The sequence below is a fragment of the Dunckerocampus dactyliophorus genome, chromosome 2, assembly GCF_027744805.1.
Source record: "Dunckerocampus dactyliophorus isolate RoL2022-P2 chromosome 2, RoL_Ddac_1.1, whole genome shotgun sequence".
Classification (NCBI taxonomy): Eukaryota; Metazoa; Chordata; class Actinopteri; order Syngnathiformes; family Syngnathidae; genus Dunckerocampus; species Dunckerocampus dactyliophorus.
This window is the reverse complement of record NC_072820.1, coordinates 43,127,256-43,150,893: the sequence shown is the minus strand read 5'-3', so window position 1 is coordinate 43,150,893 and position 23,638 is coordinate 43,127,256. Positions and strand designations below refer to the sequence as shown.

Here is a 23,638-nt window from a genome sequence, read left to right as displayed (position 1 = left end):
AATTATTTCATTACTACAATTATGTGTGACTGTTTCAATGCAGTATTGTCATTGTGATCACTATCATAGTTCATCATTTCATTACTGCTATTATGTGTGATTGTCATTGACAGCATTGTCATTGTGGTTGTTGATATTTTTTTGTCCTTATGTCCTTGTTCGTCTTTAAAGATGTCACAGACATTTATTTGCTGATGTCGTTCTGTATGTTTCTGTTGTTCTGTTCTTGTTGTCACAATTGTTGTTGTTGCTGCTGTTGTCCTTGTCTCTTGTCTCTCTTTTTTTTTGTCCCCCTCTCATCCCCGCACCCCCTCTCCCCCTTGTTTCCTTTTCTCTTCTTCTCTGTCCCCTCCTGCTCCGGTCCGGTCGCTCCAAATTTGCTTTATAACAAGCATCAAAGTCAAATACATTTTGTATAACAGGGGAAGTGTATATCACACTTCTCCCTGGCAGAGTAAACCTGTTGAGCACTTGACGGCATTTAGATCTACTATTCTATCTGCTTTAAAGGCTGGACAGGACAGGGGTAAAAAAAAAATAATAATAATTTAAAAAAAAGAGATTAAGGTGTTTTGTCACACCCCTAATTGGGAGTGATACCGACTCACAGCATGCATTGTGGTACTTCGTTTGTAAAAAGTTGCTGAAGTTATGCATTGAGAGTTAGTATAGTTGTTTATTATTCCCCACAGTAGTACGTAGTAGTTGCCTTGTGCTTTGTTTTGTCTAGTGACACACACACACACACACACACACACACACACACACACACACACAGACACTCCGTCTCAATGTGTTAACACCACTGTTTGGTCAGTGTTGGTGTTTGCTAGTCCCTACAACACTGATTTTGGCCGGATGTCACGTGCCGAAAAATACGCCACGACTTTGAGACCTCTGTGTTAAACCGTTGATATTCAAGGCTGAAAGTCTACACTCTACCATTCACATGATCACGGTTTCGTTTCGAAAGAAAAACATTAAACCTCTGTCACTGTACAAATACTTAGAGACCTAATAATATAGCTGCCAGCTGGAGCAGTTACCCAGCACCTTATACATGCCTCTGTGGATGGGCGTGGCCATGCATGGAAAGGGGCGAGAGGCCACCAGCTGTGTTTATCTTAGTTCCATCTGTAGGTGGGCCTTGTGTTTGTAGGGCTCCATGAAAACCAGCATACATCTCACTATGATTCCTGCTGAGTTTACTTTTAGCTCCGGATGTCACTTAGCTCCCTTTGTGATGAAGCTGACTGGTTTCGCACAGTGGGGCAATTTGGATGTTGGAACAATTTGACATAGACAGATTGAAACACTTTGACAGTTGCTGTGGCCTTTTCACCCTGTTTTCTTTTAAGTTTTTACATGAGTTCCAGTGGAACTTAGTTGAAAAAGATGCTGGTTGACCTTCTATTTGTTTGCATTAGGAAAAAAATAAAATTTAGGTGGCAAAGAAAGTAATGAAAGAGAAATGAGAAATAATCTGCTCCAGTCTCAAGCCGCTGACACAATAAAACTACTCTCTGTACAGGTAATGTAAGTAATATTTAGGCCTTCCCAACAGTCATGCGTGTAAAACTGAGCCACCACTGTTATGAAAACATAAAAACAATAAACCACTCAATTTTCACTGTAATGACACAACGACAACATAGTTGGCAGCGTACTATATTGCTCTGCATATGCGCCTTACACTTCTCACTTTGTTTCATTCAAGTCACAAAAATCGGTTAGTAGTGCAGTGTTTTTTAATCAATAGCAAAGTAAAGCTTTTTCTAAAAAAAAAAAAAAATCTATATGTATCTATACACAAACACATAAATGTCCACATGAAAAGTCCATCATTTTTGTATAGTTTTGTTTTAAGAGAGAGCTGTCTCCTAAAGAAATTCAGAAAAAAACACAAGTAAATGTTGTACATTTACACTGGATTGCGTGTAATAAGTATTTGGTCCGCAAGCAAATGTGGATTAGGGACCTGACTCACAGAGGTTTGTTACAAAAGCCAAACAATATTGTTGATCAAGCTGTGTAATAAAAAAAATTAAGAAATACTTTGGTTGCATTATATTTAATGCTTTGAAGAACTATTTTCATAGCCATATTCAGTTCCACAAATTCACATTTCTAACAAAAGCTTATAAGAAAAAAAAGATCTGATCGGATTGGCAAGACTATGAAAACAAAATGCAATCGAATTGCAAGCCAAAAAATTTGGATCGGGACATCCCTATCTAAAACCATTAAAACAAAGTGCGTTACCAATGGTTTTCTTGGTGACCGGGCTCCTAGCTCCCTTGAGATCATTAACCAGCTCCTCCTGTGTAATTCTGGGCAGATCCTTTGACTAATTGACTGTTACTTTGACATTGCTTCAATTTTTGAATTATTCCATCAACAGTGGTCACTTTCCCACCAATCTTCTTGCTAAAAAAGAAGAGGGACAGGACTAATTTGTGTGTCTCATTGGTCAATCGGTGTGTAGATTGGGGCAGCACAAAATTATTCATGAAAAAAATGGTGATAGCAAAACAACCCCAATGGTGCTAAGTGATGCCAGTCCATACGCTCAAGTATTCCTCTCTTGGTCTGTTTCTGCAGGTAGCCAATCAGACGCTCCACACAGATCAGCCTGACCTCCCTGTTTGTTTCCAACTCACCGTCCTGGCATGGCTGCCGTGCAGCTACCTATGGGCTGTCTCTCCTATCTATCTCTTCTACCTTAAAAAGAACAACAAAGGCTACATCATGATGTCCATCATGAACCGATTCAAAACGGTGAGAGACCAGTACTCCACCCTGTACTCCGCCGGGGGAGGGGAAGGGGGAAAAACAAATGGTAGCAACCATCATATCCTACTCACTGAATCTACCAACAGGGCATCACATCAGTTGTGTAGGGATTTCTGAAAAAGACATAAAGCCATTTGTGGAAACATGATCTGGCTTAATACTCCCCGTGCAGCCATCAACTGTCATTAAAGGGTCATCTGCAAGAAACCTGCTCAACTGTCATTTCTACCGAGCTTCGCTGCTTCTTCCGATATAAGATACACAACATAGGGCGTCATGACATTTGTATTACAATTCTACTAATCCTGAAAGTTGTTTAGAGCTATGAAAGGAATCCACTTGTGCCACCACAATGGCAATCTATAACATATATATTTTTCTATCATGAAAAAAGAAAGGTGACCAATTACTGGTTGTTGTACGTAATTCATTTGTCATCTTGCATGTCATTGGCTTGTGACATTTTAAAGAGCCATTTACTATTTACTTACAAACTATACACGTTACATGAGTATAAATTACATTAGTATACATTAGTATACATGATACATTAGTATAAAAAACAGTTTACAGTCGTCCCTCTTTTCCATCCATCTATCCATCCATTTTTCTCCTCTTATCCGGGTCGCGGGGGCAGCAGTCTCAGTAGAGAAGCCCACACTTCCCAGTTCCCGGCCACCTCCTCCAGCTTCGCCGGGAGGACTCCAAGGCGTTCCCAGGCCAGCTGTGAGACATAATTCCTCCAGCGTGTCCTAGGTCTGCCCCGGGGCCTTCTCCCTCCTGGGCATGCCTGGAACACGTCACCAGGGAGGCGTCTGGGAGGCATCCGGCCACTGGCTCCTATCAATGTGTACTCTGAGCCCCTCGCGGATGACTGAGCTCCTCACCCTATCTCTTAGGGTGAGTCCAGCCACCCTGTGGAGGAAACTCATTTCAGCAGCTTGTATGCACAATCTCATTGTTTCGGTCATGACCCAAAGCTCATGATCATAGGTGAGGGTAGGAACATAGATCGACCGGTAAATTGAGAGCTTTGCCTTCTGGCTTAGCTCTCTTTCCACCACGACGGTCTGGTACAGCAACCACATTATCGCAGACGCTGCGCCGATCTGCCTATTGACCTCACGCTCCAACCTCACGCTCAACGCTCGAAGACCCCGAGATACTTTAACTCCTCCACCTGGGGAAATTAACAACGATAAAAAGGGTTTTATCATTTTATCGTGATAAGTGAATTCTTGCGAGGTAGGATTCAATATTAATACATGGAATATTTTCATAGTTAGATCATAGAAAACCTGTGTATGACTTTGTAAATAAGCTTTTTTAACCATTATTAAAATCCTGCATACATAAATTAGCACCCCTACAGTCACCTTTACACTCCAATTATTCTTTATTTACCCCACATTGCTTAACTGTAATGCTCAGGCTACGGGATCACTGCAGGGACACAAGAAGCTTGAAGCATAGCATGCTACCATGCTAACTAGTTAGCCGAGCGGGGAGGAGGGACAATGCAAGAAGCCAAAAATGTACCACTTCCACACGGAATGGGAAGAGAATATTTTTTTCTCTCTTTCATGTCAGACATGCCATGCCACTACATTCAGTGTGAAGGTAATGTATTTAAATGTCATTTCTCATCAATGTTTTAGGCCATATATAGGCCATAGTCAGCAATGAAACAGCCGTCATTAATTGATTATTTTTTTATAAACTGCGATAGAGTGACATAGTGATATTCAAAGTAATGGTAGCGAGGGCCACCTGTATTTTTGTTCAATATCAATTTATGTTTTTCTGATTTTTTTTCCTCTCATACTGGCTGCTCCCTCTCAGGTGTTTGGCCTGTTGTTATGGATTGTTTGCTGGACAGATCTCTTCTACACTTTCCACGAAATGCAGCAGGAAACCAGTCCGCCACCTGTTTTCTTTATCACCCCCCTGGTGCTTGGAATGACCATGGTAAGACAACAGCGCTCTCTGCTCACTGACACACAGGCATGTGGTACAAATCAAAGTGGATTTTAATTTTTATTTTGTTTTGTTTTGTTCTGTTCGGGATTGAGTGTTCAGAGTGTATTTGACATTTTTTAACGACCGTTTCAAGCAAGTAAGTTGCTATGGAATCAAAGCAAAGTAAAAAACACATAAGAGAGAAGGCTGATGAAGAGGATTCAGTGAGTAGATGATATCTGATGATACAGGCAGATCAAAAATACAGTAAGCATGAGTCATTGAGCCTGTATTGTTTTTCAGCTGTGCAAGTTTTGTTTTGGTGCACAAAATGTAATGTAAGGAGGTAATGTAGCAGCCAAAATGATTATATATGATTCTCAGTATTTACGTATGTGTACAGATTGTTTTGGATGGGGTAACACGCAGTTAGGCCTGTTACGATAACAAATTTTACTCGACGATAATTGTCCTACAAATTATTGTCAATAATCGATATTATTGGCAACATTTTTTTAGACCATTTTTTGTCATTATTTATATGGCATAATAATGCGAGTACATCGTATCAAAAGCAATAAACTTTAATTTTTCAAGAGTATTTAACATTGTAATTGGAATGTCAAGCGCTTTTAAATAAAATACATTAAACTACATAATTAAACAAATGAAAAAAAGACAGGAAAAACCCAAATGAAAATAAAATGGACTCTCAGTCTCTTTCAGCAAAAATTGTACTTAAATAAAACTCACAATCATAACCAAAAACAATAAAAAAGTAGACCCAGTCTCTGTTTAGAAAAAACTCTCTCTCTCACTCCAATAAAAAGCACAAATAAATAAAATGGAGTATAACGTCTCTGAAAACAAAATTGCAAATAATGAACATTGGGTATTATTCCTTAACAGGAAGGCGTAAAGGGATAGTTCAGATGTTTTGACATGAAGTTGTATGACATCCCCATCAGCAGTGTACTACATTAACAGTGACTTACCTCCCCCCAATTTGTCCTGCGAGTCCAGTTCTGGTCAGATTTCCGTGACCGGGAACTTAGTTCCGCTTAGTTGCTGGGTCAATTCAGTAAGGAGTTTGGCTTCTCAAAACAAAATGCATTCAAAAGAGTAATACATTTGCATCATAGAAATGCCTACTCAAAAAAAATCAGACCTCACAAATTGCTTGGCGTTATATTTGTCTTCTGCGACGGAGATCCGCGGCCATCTTGTTTGCGTGTGTGTTCCACGACGGAAGAAGATGCGAGCGTCTTTGTCACACGCACAAGAATGGAGAGGCGACCGTGAGCAGGGAGGGATACGGCGGGAGACGGATATAACTCAGAGCGATTTGTGAGGTCTGATTTTTTTCGAGTAGGCATTCGGTCGCCATAACAGTGTAGCCGTGGTTATGAAATGTCAGTTTAACCCCTTACCTTTCCAAGTGTCTGTGTTTTTAGCTACCCAACAAGCTGTTAATCAGAGATTTTGAATGAAACAATACCGCGGCTAAAAAAAAACTCTGCTGAGGCAGTTCACCCGAAAAGACCTCAGCTATTACTCTCACAGTAGGTCGGAGCAAAGCCATAAAAAAAATCTCTGCAGCAGCATGTCTAACCCAGCCAGTTTGTAAGAGAGCAGTCAGCCGTCAGATTCTGGTTTACCTCACATGCCCTCAGTTCTGTCTCCCATAATGTCAGTTAGTCTCTCCCTTCCCCACCCCCATTCCATTCTGCATCTGACATACTGTATATATCCCTACCTTTTCACTCAGCTGTTGGCCACATTTTTGATCCAGTTTGAGAGGTTACGTGGGGTTCAGTCCTCAGGAGTCCTCTTCATCTTCTGGTTCCTGTCTGTGCTGTGTGCCATCGTGCCTTTCCGCTCCAAGATCCTTCATGCATCCAGTCAGGTGAGAAGAGTCCTGAAATGACCCTTGACTGTTTGTCAATGCCGTCACCAGCCTCGCCTTTCTTTTCCTCAACTTCCAAGTGTGTTCACCTTTTTGTGCAATGTGTTCCATTTGTCTTCACTGTCGCCTGTTGTTACATTTACACCATCCTCAGGCTTCTTAGTTATTGTCATGCCTTGGAAATATTCTGATGGTTTGTTAAGGCAGGCACACAAATGCTGTAATTTCCGGTTTATAAGCCGCTGCTTTTTTGTCACGCTTTGAAGCTTGCGGCTTATACTGTACAGCGATGCTACTAACTTGTGGTCTGTTTCTGCCCTCATCATTACAGCAGTGATGTGCAATACCACAGATTTTTTTCCGATTCAATACTGAGTAGGATTCGGCTGGTATTGGCAATACCGATCCAATAGCAGAGCTCATAAAATAAGAATATAAGACATCAGAGTAACATATTTATTTATTTTTAACAACATATTATTTAGACAAGATCTCAATAATTTAGTTACTTTCCACTGTGTTCCTTTAATGATATGCAATACCTCAAATGATTGAAGTATCAAAGTATTGATATTTTGGATTTGAGAATCAGTTTTAGAGCCTAAAGATCTGGTATCAGAGTTATCGATATTTCCGTATTGATCCGCACGTCTCTACTCACCCTGGAAAATGCATGGAGATGTGCATGTGATGAGGTTTTCAAGTTGAAGACGATCGATCCAGCAGCAGGTGGATCTTGGTAGCGTGGAACGGTGTCAGAACGTCCACTGTCGCTGGCGGGTTTCAGGGGTCTGGACTGCTGCATTCTGGGTAGGACACCACGGGCTCAGGGACTAACTTGCCTCGGGGCGGGAGTGACGTCAGTAGCGACAACAAAATAAGTAGAGAGACCGGCAGCATTGGGGCTGTTTTGGTTCCAAGTGGTTTTAGTTCCAGGACAGTGATGAATGACTTTTCTGGTATGCTACTGTTTAACTAGCCGTGTTACACACTCTGTTTGCCGCTGTTTGACTAGTCGTGCTACGCGCACTGTTCGCCACTGTTTGGGGAAAAAAAGCATTTCTGTATAACATCGTTCCGTGTACTAAATATCAGATGTTACGACATGGACACCTATGGATTATACATAGATCAGTGCAGCCTATAAATTTTTTCTCTTTAAATTTAGTGGCTGCGGCTTGAATACCGCTGTGCTCCATAATCTGGAAATTAGTATATACTGGTAATGTTGGCAATGTTAGCAAAAGCGCTGTTGATGCATCTATAGCTAGTGTAGAGCCATGCAGATTGTTTTGCAACGGCATCTTTTTTAAAGCTGCTGTATGTCAGCAGCTCAAGATGATGTTTTTGTGAACCAAAACATATAAGAACACCACCACTGGTTAGCATATGTTCTCCATAATGATTTAAGAGAACATATTGAACCAAAAAAATGTCAGTATTTTTCACCGTTACGATTAAAGTGCATAAAAATTGGTGAAAATTTTCATTCAGCCCAAATAAGACGAATTGGTCACTCACAGCTGCCTCGTATCCACACGTCAGTAGCGTCCACACACACACAAAAGCAGAGTCAAGAGGCGATCGTCAATTTGCAGTCATGATGTTGCTACAAAAGGCAATACATTCAATGATTCAATAGCTCAAACTTTGTCAAATCACTATTATTAGCTGAAAAAAAGTATTGCGTGTCTGCGTGTTACATGGCGCGTAGCTTACGTACTCAAAGCAGGCAGAGGGCGGGTGCAGTACGTTCGAAAGTTAGTGCCCTTGAGGTAGCCACTCTCCGTGACACAGAGCAGTTTTAATACGACCCTTGCAGTATTACGATAAACAGTCACAATGTTATGCAAATAAAGAAGAATAAAGAATAAAGAAAAACCTCTTAAAGTCATATCGAGTGGATGGAAATTCCCACACAAACCCAACACAATGAAATATTTGTTGAAAATACTTTAGTGTAGGTTTTAACAATCCAACCAGCGAAGCATTGGTGCTCCAAAAATATTTGATTTAATAAAACCTTTTTGTCCACTTCATATTGTAACTTAATTCTTGTAATGTTATCTTTTTCTCGCAAAATTTTAATTTAAACTTTAGGCAAAATCTCTGTCCACATGAAGACACATTTTGTGGCTGTCAAGTAGGGATGCGCAAAATCAACCATTTTCAAATGCATTAACAAGGAATTCTCCCATTAGTCAATTGGAAGGAAAATACATTATGCCATTTTTCATTACCTCTAGCTTCAAACAGTGCCACAACGTACAGGGATACACTATCATGCTCATGTATCGCTACATGGCTCGGTTGGAACACATGTATGTCGTTGTAGAATAAATCGAAAACCCCTCCATCTCTGCTGATTTTTTCACAAGTACTGTTGTACATATGAGGCAAGGCAACTTCAGCAAAGTACTTGCGGCTAGGTAGCACATTCCTAGCGGGGTCTATAGTTTTCAGCAAGTGGATAACCCCAGACTTTTCCATGATATTTATATATGTGTACCATATCTTTAGTCTTGTGCAAAGCCACCGCTTCAGTGATCGCTCTCCATCTTATCATACGTGGTGCCTTAGGTAAATTATTTCACCACAGTAAGCTGCTCTTTAGTGGGCTTTGTTGATTGTAGCCGTCTTGTTCCCCTCGTAAAGAGTGGAATTTCTCCCCCTCGGCTGGATGCCTCTGTTCAGATGCTGGAATAAATTTGTTGTGCTGCTGCCTTTTTTTGCAATGGGCTTTACACAAACTTTGCAGCTTGCAGTTACTTTTTGATCTTTGTGTCATTTGTTCTCCATTTGAAACCAACACAAAAATATTCCTATTTTCAACAAAAACAACGAAAAACGTTTAGTTTTTCTTATTTCACGTCTATTTATTTATTCAAATATTCAGACGATGGTTAATTTTTGCGATTTCACTTCATACACCTGGTTCACCCGGAAGTAGTTCTATGCGTGTACTTGGGAGTGCAGCTACCTCCCCATCTTCGTGAAGCTGTGTTCGCTAGCTGTCATCCATCGCTCCCACGCCACCCGCAACTTCACTTTAAACGCTGTGTTTACACCCACGTCCAGTGGTTGGAGTTCCTTCGTCAAGCCTCCCGGAACGATGTCAAGCTCCAAGTTCACTTCCAAGTTGCTGCACTTGTTTTTTCACAGCGGCTGTGGTGACGCGTGGGAAAAAACATCCGGTCTCTTTCCGTACACGTCACTCAGCCACTCAGCCATTTTCTCCTTGTCCTTCCAGCCCCTTTGATTGGTCCGGCTGGAAACTTTTCTTTAGGCAGCATCGTCCTCTTTAAAATCACCAGAAGTAGCAGTTTCTGTACATTACCATGGCAACCAAGCACAACAGTCAAAGCCGACTTCTCGTGCTCCATGGTGTGTATCGCTACCGTGCAGGTCCCTTTCTCTACAGTGTGGTTCACCAGGATGTGAAAAATGAGCGGCACGTCGTCCATGTTGGTGATGTAGTTGGGCTGGAGGTGTTTGTCTGCAATGTTTTTATTGCAGTAGGAGCAGAAGATGGCCAGCTTTCCTTGTAATCCGCTGGATGTTGCTGCACCATGGTAGTCCTTGCCCGGATGGATAGATGGCGCCGTTTCATAAAAATATACTTATATAACTACGGGGGCGTGCCTTTAGCGTCCTCAGTCATGTCTACCTTTCCTTTAGCATCCTCAGTCACCATCAGTCACCTTTCCTTTCCTCTATATAAGCAGCGTGTCAGCAGGAGACGCTCCCAGTCAGTCGAGCGGAGCGCTCATAAAAGTCACACAGCAACACTTATAGATTTTGGAACTCGGTACGCACATACGGCGCTCCGCATTATAAGGCGCCCCGCCCATTTTGGACAAAATTTAAGACTTTTAAGTGCGTCTTATGGTCGTGAAAATACAGTGACCTTGGTGGTCCAGATGGCTTCCAACGAGATCCCACCTGAGATGTTTTCTACCCGGCACAGTGGGGGGGAGGTCCATCATCATCTGGGTGCTTTTTCATTCAGTGAAACACTGGAGCTTCAGGTGGTGCAGGGTCGTCAAATGGATGCAGATGTTGCAGCGGGCATCCCTCATGACTGAGGGTCCTCGTCTGTGTGGTAACAGCTGGGTTTTTCAACAGGACAACGCAGCAGTTCACAATGCTCGCTTGACCAAGGACTTCTTCAGGGAGAATACCATCACTCTTTTGGACCATCCTGCATGTTCCCCTCATTTAAATCCCATAGAGAACATTTGGGGATGGATGGCAAGGGAAGTTTATAAAAATGGCCATCAGTTGCAGACAGTTGATGCCCTTGGTGAAGCCATCTTCACCACTTGGAGCAATGTTCCCACTAGCCTCCTGGAAACACTCGCATCAAGCATGCCCAAACCAATTTTTGAAGTGATTAAGAACGGTGGAGCTACTCATTACTGAGTCCTACTGGGAACACTTTTTGTTCTGGTTTGGAGAGATTTTTGTTATTTTTTGAGTGATGGTCTTCAACTTTTGATCAGCTGATAAACAGCCTACTTCAGTTTAAGTGTTGTTTTCAATCAATTAATTTTTCAAAATGCTTTTTGTCTCACTCCCCTTCTTGTTTTTGCATATTGTAGCTCTACTTAAAACCTCATTAAGATCCAAATGTGGAAAATGCAAATTCTAGCAATTTTTCAACTGGTCTTAAGATTTTGATCAGGAGTGTATATAGTTTGTTGCTTTTGCAATGGTCTGCCCAGGCCACAGCTAAGCACAGAGCCAGTCGAAATAGTAGGCCTGTTGTTTTTTAGTGTACTTATCTTGCTTCTTGTGCTGCACAAGACACGAACTGAGCTGTAACGTACTGCAAACAATCCCGCAGGCAGGCAAGACAAGTACACACACGTGTGTAGTAGGAAGACTGGAAGTAATGAGGCAATCCCAGGTAGCAAATGAACATTGAAACGTGTACACTAAAATCAGCATTGAATTGTCAATATCAGAGCATTGAATCGGCGTCCGATTTTGATGGAGATTCTTGATCAGCTTGGACCCTCTGCTAATATTGAATCAATATTGATTTCAGAACCACAGGCAATGTTTTACCAGCCCTCTAGATACTGTACACGTACAGCTGAGATGTATTTGTGCTCTTTACTAAACTATACAGTACAACTGCAAACTTAGTGATCAAAGAGACTGCCGCACTCACGCACCAGTCATAGCAGACAACTTCAAAGTTTGAAGTAAATGTTTGATAGCAGGCCTGTGGTAAATTCTGAATTTCTGAATTCAATTCAATTCAGTGGATGAATTTGGAATTTGAATTTGAATTGACTCCACCCCACAGGATGTTGTATTGAATTTGAATTGTGCCTTTCTGCTCTATTTTCCCCATTATTATTATCATTTTTAATAAATAAAAAATGAGCTGCAAATGGCCCTGGGGCCACACTTCGGTCCCCCCTGAATTAAATATTGGTAAAATGAAAACCTAAAAATTGACAAAAGTCATTTTTCCAATCATACTTAATTGTCAATCCAGTGTAAAAATAAGTTCACCACTGTTAATATTAAAATGGAAAAACACTACAATAGCCAATTAAAATTTTTAAGCCATTTTTAAGACAATAGACATAGGCGCCACATAATTTTGTGACATTAATCGCTGTGCAAGTGTAAAAATAAGTACTAATAAGTACTAATACTGTACATATGAAAACCTAAAAAGAATATAACAACCTCTAAGACAATTGACAAAGGGTTATTTCATTATTTTAACATACTTAATTGTCTTGCAAGAAATTAACCCCTGTTAATAATGAAATGTAAAAAAATGCCTCTTTGGACGTTACTCTTCTCCTGAAACTGTCACGATATTCAATCGACACCTCCGTGAGCATTATTAAGAAAGGGTTTGAAATGGAGTAGGGAAGAAGAGCAAAGTAAAAAGTTAAAAAAAAGTACCATTTCAACACAAAATGGGAGGACAACTTGTTTTCACGCGATCATGTCGGACAAGCCGTGGCTGAATGGATGCAGTGTGAAGGTAGCGTTACAAAACGTCATGTCTCATCAATGTAACGTCAATAGTGACCTGAATACTACATATGACTCTTTCAATATTTTTTTATAATAGTCCATAGTCAACCTTGACTGCATTTTATCAGCACGTGCTTGTTTAAAATGTTAATGGTTGAAGGAATATTAAAGGATGATCTCCATACATAATGGCAAGTTCCCTCCATGTAGGCATCCACTGCTGAAAATGTAACCATCTTCAAATGATGTCTTAACCGTGTAGGTCTGCACAGACCTCCAGCATTTCATTTTTGCATGTGCCCTTTTGTTCCATTTCAATGTCAGGTTGAAGTCACAGACAAGTTGCGGTTTACCACGTTCTACTTCTACTTTGGCTTGGTGGTCTTGGAGCTGATCCTCTGCTGCTTCAACGAGAAACCTCCGCTCTTCTCGAATGTTGACACAGACCCCGTGAGTAATGCGCCCCTTGCAATCTACATCATAATCTATCCACACTCAAGTTAGAACATGTGTGTCCCGCGAGCATAGTACCTTCAAGGAGCAGAGTGCTACGAGGATGGTCTATGCTTGGCTAAGTGGGTCACATGTTCTTTCACACGCAAAAGCTAGTTGTCCTTGACAACATCTTTTGTTGGGTTATTTATGTCGGGTAATTTTGTGCTACTGTTGCGCCTCACCAAATTATATGCAATTTAGTAACATGGATTAACTGTAAACGTTTCAATTTATTGATGAGGAATGCTATTGGCTAGGGGTGCCTCATAAGTGGGCAAAATTAGGACAATTCCAAGATCCCCTGACAGCCATGGAGCCCCAAAAATAGGTCATTATTTTAAAAAAATGCGGGGCACAACATTATATATATTTTTTCATGGGGCCCAGAATTCCTGGCTGCACCCCTGCTATTGACTATATGATATGAAAAAAGGAACCAGAAAATCAAGTTAATGTAAAGAAAAACATAATTTACTTATTTTTTCAAGAGAACATACAGGTGTATTACTTGGGGGGGGTGGAATAATAATAGGTAAAATATTAAGAGAAAGAAGTTATAATCTAATGAGAAAAAAGTAGTAGTTACATGAGAATAATGTAATATTGTGAGGAAAAATAATGTCATTTTAGTAGTGTAAAGTTGAAATATTATAGAAAAAATTTAAAAGAAAGTTGTAATATTATGAGAAACAAAACACCAAATAAAGTTTTTCGAAAATGAGGTTGCAGAGCCATCTTTACTGAAGTGAAGTCATAATCACTACAGGAAAATTTACAAGAAGAAAGTTGAAATAGTTGGAAAGTGTAAAAAAAAAAAAAAAGACAATAGCAGAAATGGAAAGAAAACAGCTGTCGTTTTAAAATGATAAAGTAAAAATATTAACAGGAAAAAGTTGTATTGTACAAGAGTGAACTCGTAATATTTTGTATTTAGTAGCGTAGAATTGAAATATTATATGATATAATATTTAAATATTCGGTGGAGAAATTTGGTGAGGCCATGGAGAACAATTTTCAGTTGACCTTGTAGAGGTTCTCTCAAACCATCCGACGCCTCAAAAAGGGGAAGCAGTGCCCGGTCCATACTGTTTATAGTGGGGACGAAGGCCTGCTTGCCGCGACTGAGGAAATAGTCGGGCGGTGGACGGAATAGTTTCAGGCCCTTCTCAATCCTACTGACATACCTAACATAGAGGGAGCAGAGTCTGAGGACACGAAGGCAGACAGGTCCATCACCGTGGCTGAGGTATCTGAGGTAGTCAAAACGCTTCCCTGTGGCAAAGCTCCGTGGGTGGACGTGTTTCGCCCTGAATTCCTCAAGGCTGTGAATGTTGAGGGACTGTCTTGGCTGACACGTTTTTGAAACTTTGTGCGGAAGTCTAGAACATTACCCCAGGATTGGCAGATCGGGGTGGTGGTTCCCCTTTTCAAGAAGGGTGACCGGAGTGTGTGTTCCAACTATGTGGGATCACACTCCTCAGCCTCCCTGGGAAAGTCTATTCCAGGGTGCTGAAGAGAAGGATAAGAGCGTTAGTCGAACCTCGGCTTGAGGAGGTGCAATGTGGTTTTCGTCGTGGTCGCAGAACACTGGGCCAGCTCTACACCCTAACAAGGATACTGGAGGGTACATCGGACTTTGCCCAACCTGTCTAAATGTGCTTTGTAGACTTGAAAAAGATTTTTGACCGTGTCCCTCACAATGTCCGGTGGGGGGTGTGCCAAGAGTACCGGATTGGTGGCATGCTGTTACGTGCCATTTGGTCCTTGGACAACCGGAGCAGGAACCTGGTTCGCAATGCCAGCAGTAAGTCGAGCCTGTTCCTAGTGAACGTTGGCCTCCGCCAAGGCTGCCCTTTGTCACCGATTCTATTCATAATTTTCATGGACAGAATGTCAAGACGCCGCCAAGGGCGAGGGAGTCCAGTTTGGGGGCCTTAGGTCTCTGCTATTTGCATACGATGTGGTCTTGAAGCTTTTGCGATGAGACAGCACCTCCAAATCCGAGGCCATGGTTCTCAGTCAGAAAAGGGTGGATTGCACCCTCCGGGTTGGGGGTGGGGTCTTGCCCCAGGTGTAGGAGTTGAAGTATCTAAGGTTGGAGCGTGGGGTCTGTAGTAATGTGGTCGCTGTACCGGACTGTCGTGGTGAAGAAAGAGTTGAGATGGAAGGAAAAGCTCTCAATTAACGGCAGATCTTGTTCCCACTGCTGCTCCTTTACGTCGAGAGGAGCTAGTTGAAGTGGCTTGAGCATCTAGTCCGGATGCCTCTCAGATGCCTGGTGAGGTGAAACGGACATGCCCAGGTTGGAGGAGGCCCCGGACCGAGGACACGCTGGAGGGATTATGTCTCACAACTGGGAACGCCTTGGTGTCCTCCCGGTGGAGCTGGAAGAGGTGGCCGACGACGAGGAAGACTGGGCTTCCAAGTGTGCCGAGCCATTACTATATGGGTTATGTAAACCACTGGTGTTCATTCATTTGTCAAGCAGATTAGTCAGTGCCGCAACATTTCTAACATTAGAGGAGGTGTGTCCAAACTTCCATTGAGGGCCTCATACAGAAAAAAATTCAAGGATGCGGGGAGCCACTTTGATACATTTTGTGGATTAAAGATGCTAAAGCCAATCAAATGTAAACCAAGCTAAGCTGGTTGAAGAAAACATTGTATGTTATTGGTGACAAAGCAAATCGTAATTAGTGTAATATCTAATAATATATCTTAGCTAATAATATACAGTATCTTAATTTTAATGAATTTATGTAATATTCAGAATATGCCGAGTGCCAATAAAAACGAGCTGAGGGACGAAAATGGCCCCCGAGCCGCACTTTGTACACCCCTGCGTTAGAGGATGCATGGCAAGAAATGAAACAAATAAACACACATGCTATTGTTCGCTCATACTGTTACGGCACTTTACACCTGCAAACTACAATATTGCATGCCACAGTATGCACTGTGCTGCAGCAGTCCGTACACCTCTCTTGTCTCCAACAAAAATGGACTCCTAACCGTATAGGTACTGTCTGTCATAAAAATAAGTATACTGCTCACATTTCCACATTTCTACAAATCTACCCATGCGTTCACGAGACTACACTTTGATACATTGTAAAGTAGTCAGTGTACATCTTGGATAACAGTGTAAATTAACTGTCCCCTCAAAATAACTCAACATACAGCTATTAGTGTCTAACAGTGATGACAACCAAGGCACACGTTTTTGTCAAAAGCCAAACCATACAAAAACTATGGCGTTCAAAATGTAAAATGCTTGCCATTCTACATTGTTGTCGTCAGTTAGTGATTGATGCATGCATGTTTCTCATCGTCTTATTTTGAAGTGGAACGCTAACCCACAGGGAAGAATCGGCTCGAGACAGCCATGTAATCTCTCGCAGCCAGTCAATGAAAAAAAGAATTCTATCTTTTTACTCAACTCCCGTATCCATTTTGGATGCCATTTAAAATCAATGTGGTTGATGTGAAGTGTGAAGATCAGTTAAAAATCATATCTGAGAGGGTGCTGTTGTGAAAGCTCTACAGACATGTGAATGTCGCCTTGTCTCTTCATGGAAATTCTAGTATCTCACATTTAAATATTTAAATTCCTTTTTGTGATCTTTTATTGCTCTGTATGAAAGTGGCCTGTGTTGTCCTATTTTTCTTTCTACCCAGAATGTCTGCCCTGAATCCACAGCTGGTTTTCTATCCACCATAACATTTTGGTGGTTCACAAGGTAGGTCACCATTGCTGATTGCACATTGTCCACAAACAAACATTCTTGGCCCAGATTGTATTTATATGAAAACAAACAGTAAATTCAAGCTGTTGACATTTGTCTGCATGCATGTTTTTCTTAGCACAGCAGCTCCTTTCTGTTTTGTTTTGCACACCAGTCATCATTTGTACTGTGTATTGTATCTATCCAATGTCCAATGAAAGCTGAGCCTGGAGTACATAAATGGTGATTAATGAAATCCAGGAAACTCAATTAAGTGTTAGAGGAAGCAATTCCTTACCAAATAACCTCAGAGAGGGAAGATTTACACTAAGTCGTTTTTCCAGTAAAAGAAATCATGCTCATGTTCGTAATTTGCGTAATCTACTGATGATGTCATTGTTTTTGTCTCTCAGTTTGGCCATTAAAGGGTATAGAATGCCCCTGGAGGCCAAGGACCTCTGGTCTCTGAACCAACGCGACAGCTCCAAGGCAATGGTGCCCAAACTCCTGAAAGAATGGGACAAGGAGCAAGCCAAAGCCAAGAGGTATTTGTAAAAAAGAGTGCAAGGATAATGAATGATCCATGCGTGAGATAAACCCAGAAGTCGACCAATTTCCCTTCAGTAATATTTTGGGGGGAAAAAAACAATGAATATATATTTTTAATATACAGTAAATTGTTAAGAGTTGACGCGTGTGCATCATGTGCAAATGCAGCAGATAAATTACAGAAATCAAAAATTTGCAAACTGACATAACCTGGTTATAGTAAATCATTCAGTCAATAATTAGATTTATCCACCAAATTATTATGTATTATGTTGGAACGACTTATGATCATATATTAACTTGCGTTCACTTCGCTGTAAGTTTTGAGGCCGGATTGGAACACGGCTGTCGAAGTAATGTTACATTGATGAGACATTACCTTACATTACATTACCCTAATTTGCAATATGAAGTCAGCCATGGATGCAGTCCGACATGACATAGTGGAAGAATAAGTTCTCTTCCAATTCCGTGTGGAAGTGGTACGTTTTTGGCTTCTTACTTTGTCTTTTACCAACTCATTTTCAAACCCTGTTTAGAATGAATAAGTTGGAGGCTAACTAGTAGCGGAGGCCATCTCTCATAATGTTTGTATCAGATTTTTCTTTTCATTCGTTTTTGCTGCTGAATACAAACCACGTGCTGTTTTTTCCCCCACATTGGAGAAACTGGTTTGATGATGGTATAAGGCGATTCTCTTGCACAAACACAAAGCTTGACAAGTGTACTTTGACCTCCATCCAGCTGCTTCCTCTCTCTGCTGCTCTTTCACTGTGAGTTTCGCTGTCTGAGAGACCAAATTGTAAAATGATATTTAAAAAGCTCATGTCAGCCTTTTGAGTTGAGGTTGGGAAACCCGTTTTGTGAGAAGCTGGATTCCGTCACACTTGGTCTGTTGGACTGGAGTTGTGACTGTGGCTATTAACATTCCAAAGCATTACTCTCCTTATTAATTTAAAGGAATTAATAAGTGCAGATTATCACAGTATTAGGCAAATAAAACATGTTGCTTTTCTTTCAGTGCCAGCTATTTTCATTGACCAACCTTCTAAATGTCCTCTTTGCAGTGAACAGAATCTGTCCAATCAGGTTTTGTACTCCAAGCCTCCACCATCCAACACCAACCATATAGAAAATCAAAGTGCAACAAGCCCAGAAGAAGTTGAAGTGCTGCTGTCCAATCAGAATGCTGTACCGCACCAGCCATCGTTTCTGCGTGCACTTATCAGAGCCTTTGGGCCATATTTCCTGATTGGCTCAGCTTACAAGCTCCTGCAGGATGTCATCACCTTTGTTAACCCTCAGCTGCTGAGGTGAAACACCTGGAAATTTACTGGCATGTTGTTTTAATCGCTTTTTTTTTTTATACATTCAATTAGCTGCAGGTTGAAAATTTTATTTTCTGAGCTGATGCCTTGTTTTATTAATTTGTCATTGTACAAGTCAATGTTGTATGACAACATGACCTTAGGGAACCTGGAGTCATCACTGGGTTAAATTAGCCAACAAGATCAAGACATCCTTTAACATACAGGAAAAATACAAACATATCGTAAAAAGGACCTAGCACACAACAACGAATAAAAACATTAAAGTGCTCATGACACCAAAACACCTTAATCACACATTAATCATGGTATTTCTGCTGTGAAAAATAACATTGAAAGGCATATTTCCTGTGTTAGATGTATAATTGAATATTGACATATTTACCATTAAGAAATAAATAAATAAATAAAAATAAATAAATAAATACTTTGGCAGTTCTTCCGGCTCTGGAGGAGTAAGGGCAAGTGATGTCGACACCAGACGGTCCTACCTGGAACTTGTCCTTCACTCCACTGCTTTCTCAATTGTTATGGTCCAGTTCTGGATGAATTTCTGATGTATGTTATGTATATTTTTAATATTATGCCCGCTCGTTGTTTCGAAGGCTTTTGCTGGAAGACTCGAGGAGGCAGAGTAAGCATGTTCACATTTCTTAAAGACAGCATTCGCCTCGTCAGATTGCCAAACTTTGTGGGACAAATGTTTCCATACTGCCCGGAAATGGAAAAAAAAATAAAAAACCCACAAGACGTTTGACCGTGGAAAAGTGTGCCAAGGTGGCAGTAAGTCAATTCACATTTCTCTTGCTAATATGCTTCATAGTAGCCAGCCGAGTGCTCATGGCGGCTAATGTAGTGTGGATTAAAAACTGACGTAGTAGCTAAGCGGCTAATGTGCTGGAGCTATCACTGCCAGTAAAACATATAATGCGCCTCACAACACAATATTAGGGAATGTTATTATTGTTGTGAATATGTCACGTTCTTTGTGTTCGTGCATGGCTGTGCTTGTTTCCACCTGGTTGCCGTGTCACTTCTTGCAGTCGACCTGTCAGAAGACTCGCTGGGGGTGGGTGGCCGTGTCAAAATCACTTCATTTCACTCCTATTTTATAGTTGTTTATTTATCTATGACAGCCGTATGACAAAAATGTTTTATTAAGCGAGTATATCCATTTTGTTATTGTTTATTTCAAACTTTTTGGTGTCATGAGCACTTTACCAATAAAAACAGGCAGATGATGATGTATGTACGTACTCAAAGGTCTCCCAAACAAGAATGAAATATGAGCTCATAATCACATATTAGTTATTTCTTTAAAAATCAAAGAGCGCAGAGATAAAAGTCTGAAACCCTACCAACCTGAATGATCAGTAATGTGACTGAGGACAGTATGGCATTAAAAATAACATGTCCTCAGTCAACATCTAAGACAGACAGACCCAGTAATGTTTTTGGTTAACCAGGACGCATGTTGGAATTTCATAATTTTAAACTTGATCACAGTCGCTATACTGTCCCTCAAACATATTTAGACACCCAGCCATCCATTTTCTGTCATTTATCTTGTTTGGGGTCACGGGTGCATATGACCTAACTTTGGATGAAAGGCAAAGCACACTCTTTCACAGGGCACGTCAGGCGAATCACGAGACAACTTTCCCACATTTACATTTAAATTATGGATTATTTGTGACATTGAGCAGGCACATTTGAGCAGCCCTTTTAAAATCTCATTTTAACATCTGAAAAAGTCATTTTAAGGACTGAACATGAACAAGGGATAGGGTGAAGGGCTCGGTCTTCCGAGAGCTCCTTCACATCGAAAGGAGCCAGTTGAGGTGGCTCGGGCATCGAGCCCAGATGCCTCCCGGACGCCTCCCTGGTGAGGTGTTCCAGGCATCCCTAGCCGGGACACCGGAGGCATTATGTCTCACAGTTGGCCTGGGAACGCCTTGGGGTCCAGACATTTTCTTTGTTGCACCTCGCCTGAAATCCTTCTCACACTCGACAAAGTTTTAGATAATGCACAGTATTAGTTAAAAAAAAACACAACAAACAACAAAACAGCCAGTGTAACATTTTGTGACTATTTATGTAATTAAGTGTATTGTGACATCATTTATAGAGGTGTAAGGTAGCAGCACTTTATGTAAATACCAGGCTGAGGTCCAAATAGTCATATTTGGATAACTACTTGTCTAATGTCATGAGGTAGCTACTACATATGATATGTGTGTGTGTTGGCAGTATAATGTTTGCCTCTTTACTTTTGCAGCATGTTGATCTCCTTCACAAAGCAAAAAGATGTCCCTGACTGGTGGGGTTACTCGCTGGCCTTCCTCATGTTCTTCACAGCCTTCTTGCAGACTCTCATCCTACACCAGCACTTTCAGTACTGCTTTGTCACTGGCATGAATGTACGCACAGCTCTCATTGGAGCTATATACAGGAAGGTATACGCCTAGATTTTTAAAATTTTGTATACTAGTATGTTATTTTTAAGGAAATATCTTAGATCTCACATCTTGATCTGCAGGCCTTGGTGATAACTAATGCTGCCAAACGTTCATCCACGGTGGGAGAGGTGGTTAACCTCATGTCTGTGGATGCACAGAGGTTTATGGACCTCACCACCTTCCTCAACATGCTGTGGTCTGCTCCGATTCAGATTATGCTGGCACTGTATTTCCTCTGGCAGGTACATGCACACATCAAGACGAAGATCAAGCAGGTGGCTGCATGTCCCTTTGATAAAGTCTGTGGGTCCCCAATACAAAATAATTTCAAAGGCAGGTCACGATCCCTTCCAGGATGCTATTTTTCCCCTGTCATACAAGAGTAACAACTGCAAAAAAAACAAAGGCGTAATGTGATTCGTGTAGCATATACAGTACGTATGCCTTTGCTAACACATTTAATTTTTTTATGTTCTTACAGTTGTTTTCAATTGTTTACACACCATTTTGAAAACAGAGCTCCTTGTTTCAAAATATACTCACAGTTGTCCAAACACTACAGTCAATTTGCGTAACTCCTAGATTGTTTGCAAAATGACACACTTCTGTTAAAACATACACTTCCGTCAGAACATACACATATTTCTAAAAATGCTGTTTTGTCTTGCACACTGGAAGAGGGGTTGGAAGGGAGGGAGAGACAGGCTTTTTGGGAGGAGAAAGTGTCAATAATTTGACCTCTTTGCTGCTTAATTGTTACTGTCTGTTTAAATGCAGCACATGTCCAATGATACCATCTTTATCCTAGGTCTCTTTTTCTTTATTAATAATTTATGGGAGTGCTTCATAGCCATGAAATTTTGTAACAGGAGGACCGGCTGTAGTTTTGTTGTTCTTGGTTTTAGTCACAAACTGTATAACCTTTGGGGCGCTCAACTTTTTATTTCACAATTCCTTTTTAGTAATATAATCTAATCTAATGAATATTAAAGAAATAAACAGTTTGTCTATGTTCAATGAATGTACTGTTTGTATTTCTTTTGTGACCTCTTTACAGAATCTTGGCCCGTCAGTTTTGGCTGGAGTGGCTGTCATGATCCTACTGATCCCGTTTAATGCTGTAATAGCCATGAAGACCCGTTCCTATCAGGTATGAACAGTAGGTTAAGACCTTGCTGAAATGGAATTCTGCTTTTCTTTGTAAGTACATCAAGCTAACTTTAATACAATTAGGTTTTTTTAAGAGTAGTTATTTGTCATTAAAACTCTAGAATGTAAATGCAGTTAAGATCCTACCCAAAGTGGCACCCTAGGCAAGATTCATATGGCGCCCCCCTCCATCTGCTGTTACATACGCTTACAAAATAAACTGAATGGCACTGTTTTACCAATCTACAAAAGGTCGTCTTTTGTTCGGGCCAATATGGTAGATCCTCATTATTTTATTCCCTTTTTTGCATTACTATCTGCCACCCAGGTGGAGCAGATGCAGCATAAGGATGCTCGTATTAAGCTCATGAACGAGATCCTGAACGGCATCAAAGTACTGAAGCTGTATGCCTGGGAGAACTCCTTCAAGGAAAAGGTATTGGCCATCCGGCAGAAGGAGCTCAATGTACTGAAGAAGACGGCATACTTGGGAGCACTGTCCACCATGGCTTGGACAAGTGCCCCTTTTCTGGTAAGTTAAGATGTAAAATACACAAAGTTGTTGACATTAAGTACTTCTACTTCTTCTAAATATAACATTCAGGCTTGTTGGAATAAATCTGCTTGTCTTGCCACATCATTAGTAACTACACGTTAGAACATGATCCGGACAGCTTTGTTTGCAAGCTAGAAACGCCAAACACAACTGCAGCCTTCTTGTGCTAAAGCAGGGGTATCCAAACTTTTTGCACCAAGGACCACATACTGAAAAAACAATGGATGGAGTGGTTAATTTGATATTTTTAATAAACATATTTAATGTAAAAAAAAACAAACAAAACTAACTAAAAAGCTAACCCTGAGTCTATAGGGGTGTTATTTCATGTTTAGAAGGCCCTAATAATGCTAAGAAACATATTTAGAAAATTTTAAAGAGGTTTTCTATCCTCTAACTATGAAAATATTACATTATAAATTAGGAACCCTACTCAGCGGAAATTCACTTATTATGCATCTGGAACCAAATAACCGCAATAAATGAGGGACGATTGTGTATGGTATTTGAGGCAAACGGTGTGCACACCTGGTACTGACTGGTTTTAGGAGCCTCCCCAATACAGTTAAACTGCACACTTTGGAGTGGCCTTTTATTGTGGCCAACCTAAGTTATTGTTTGTAAGAACATGAGACTTGTGAAAGGTTCCATCAAAACATGTGAAAAAAACTACTGATGATGTGTTGTTGCAATAGTAATCCTGTGTCCAGTGT

General features: G+C 40.8%; 1 protein-coding gene across 3 annotated transcripts in view; it reads left to right on the top strand.

Annotated features, from left to right (window-relative positions):
- The window catches only part of abcc3 (ATP-binding cassette, sub-family C (CFTR/MRP), member 3), a 74,688-nt gene that overhangs the window by 19,013 nt on the left and 32,037 nt on the right, over positions 1–23,638 (top strand). For 2 of the 3 annotated variants that reach the window (XM_054756899.1, XM_054756909.1), the window contains exons 2-12: positions 2,602–2,778; positions 4,636–4,761; positions 6,521–6,658; positions 12,989–13,114; positions 16,838–16,899; positions 17,298–17,429; positions 18,501–18,746; positions 21,040–21,217; positions 21,301–21,462; positions 22,278–22,370; positions 22,698–22,901. In XM_054756899.1, the coding sequence (XP_054612874.1) occupies positions 2,602–2,778; positions 4,636–4,761; positions 6,521–6,658; positions 12,989–13,114; positions 16,838–16,899; positions 17,298–17,429; positions 18,501–18,746; positions 21,040–21,217; positions 21,301–21,462; positions 22,278–22,370; positions 22,698–22,901 (1,644 nt within the window). The remainder of the gene's footprint in view (positions 1–2,601; positions 2,779–4,635; positions 4,762–6,520; positions 6,659–12,988; positions 13,115–16,837; positions 16,900–17,297; positions 17,430–18,500; positions 18,747–21,039; positions 21,218–21,300; positions 21,463–22,277; positions 22,371–22,697; positions 22,902–23,638) is intronic. The other variant, XM_054756917.1, reaches the window with a different exon arrangement.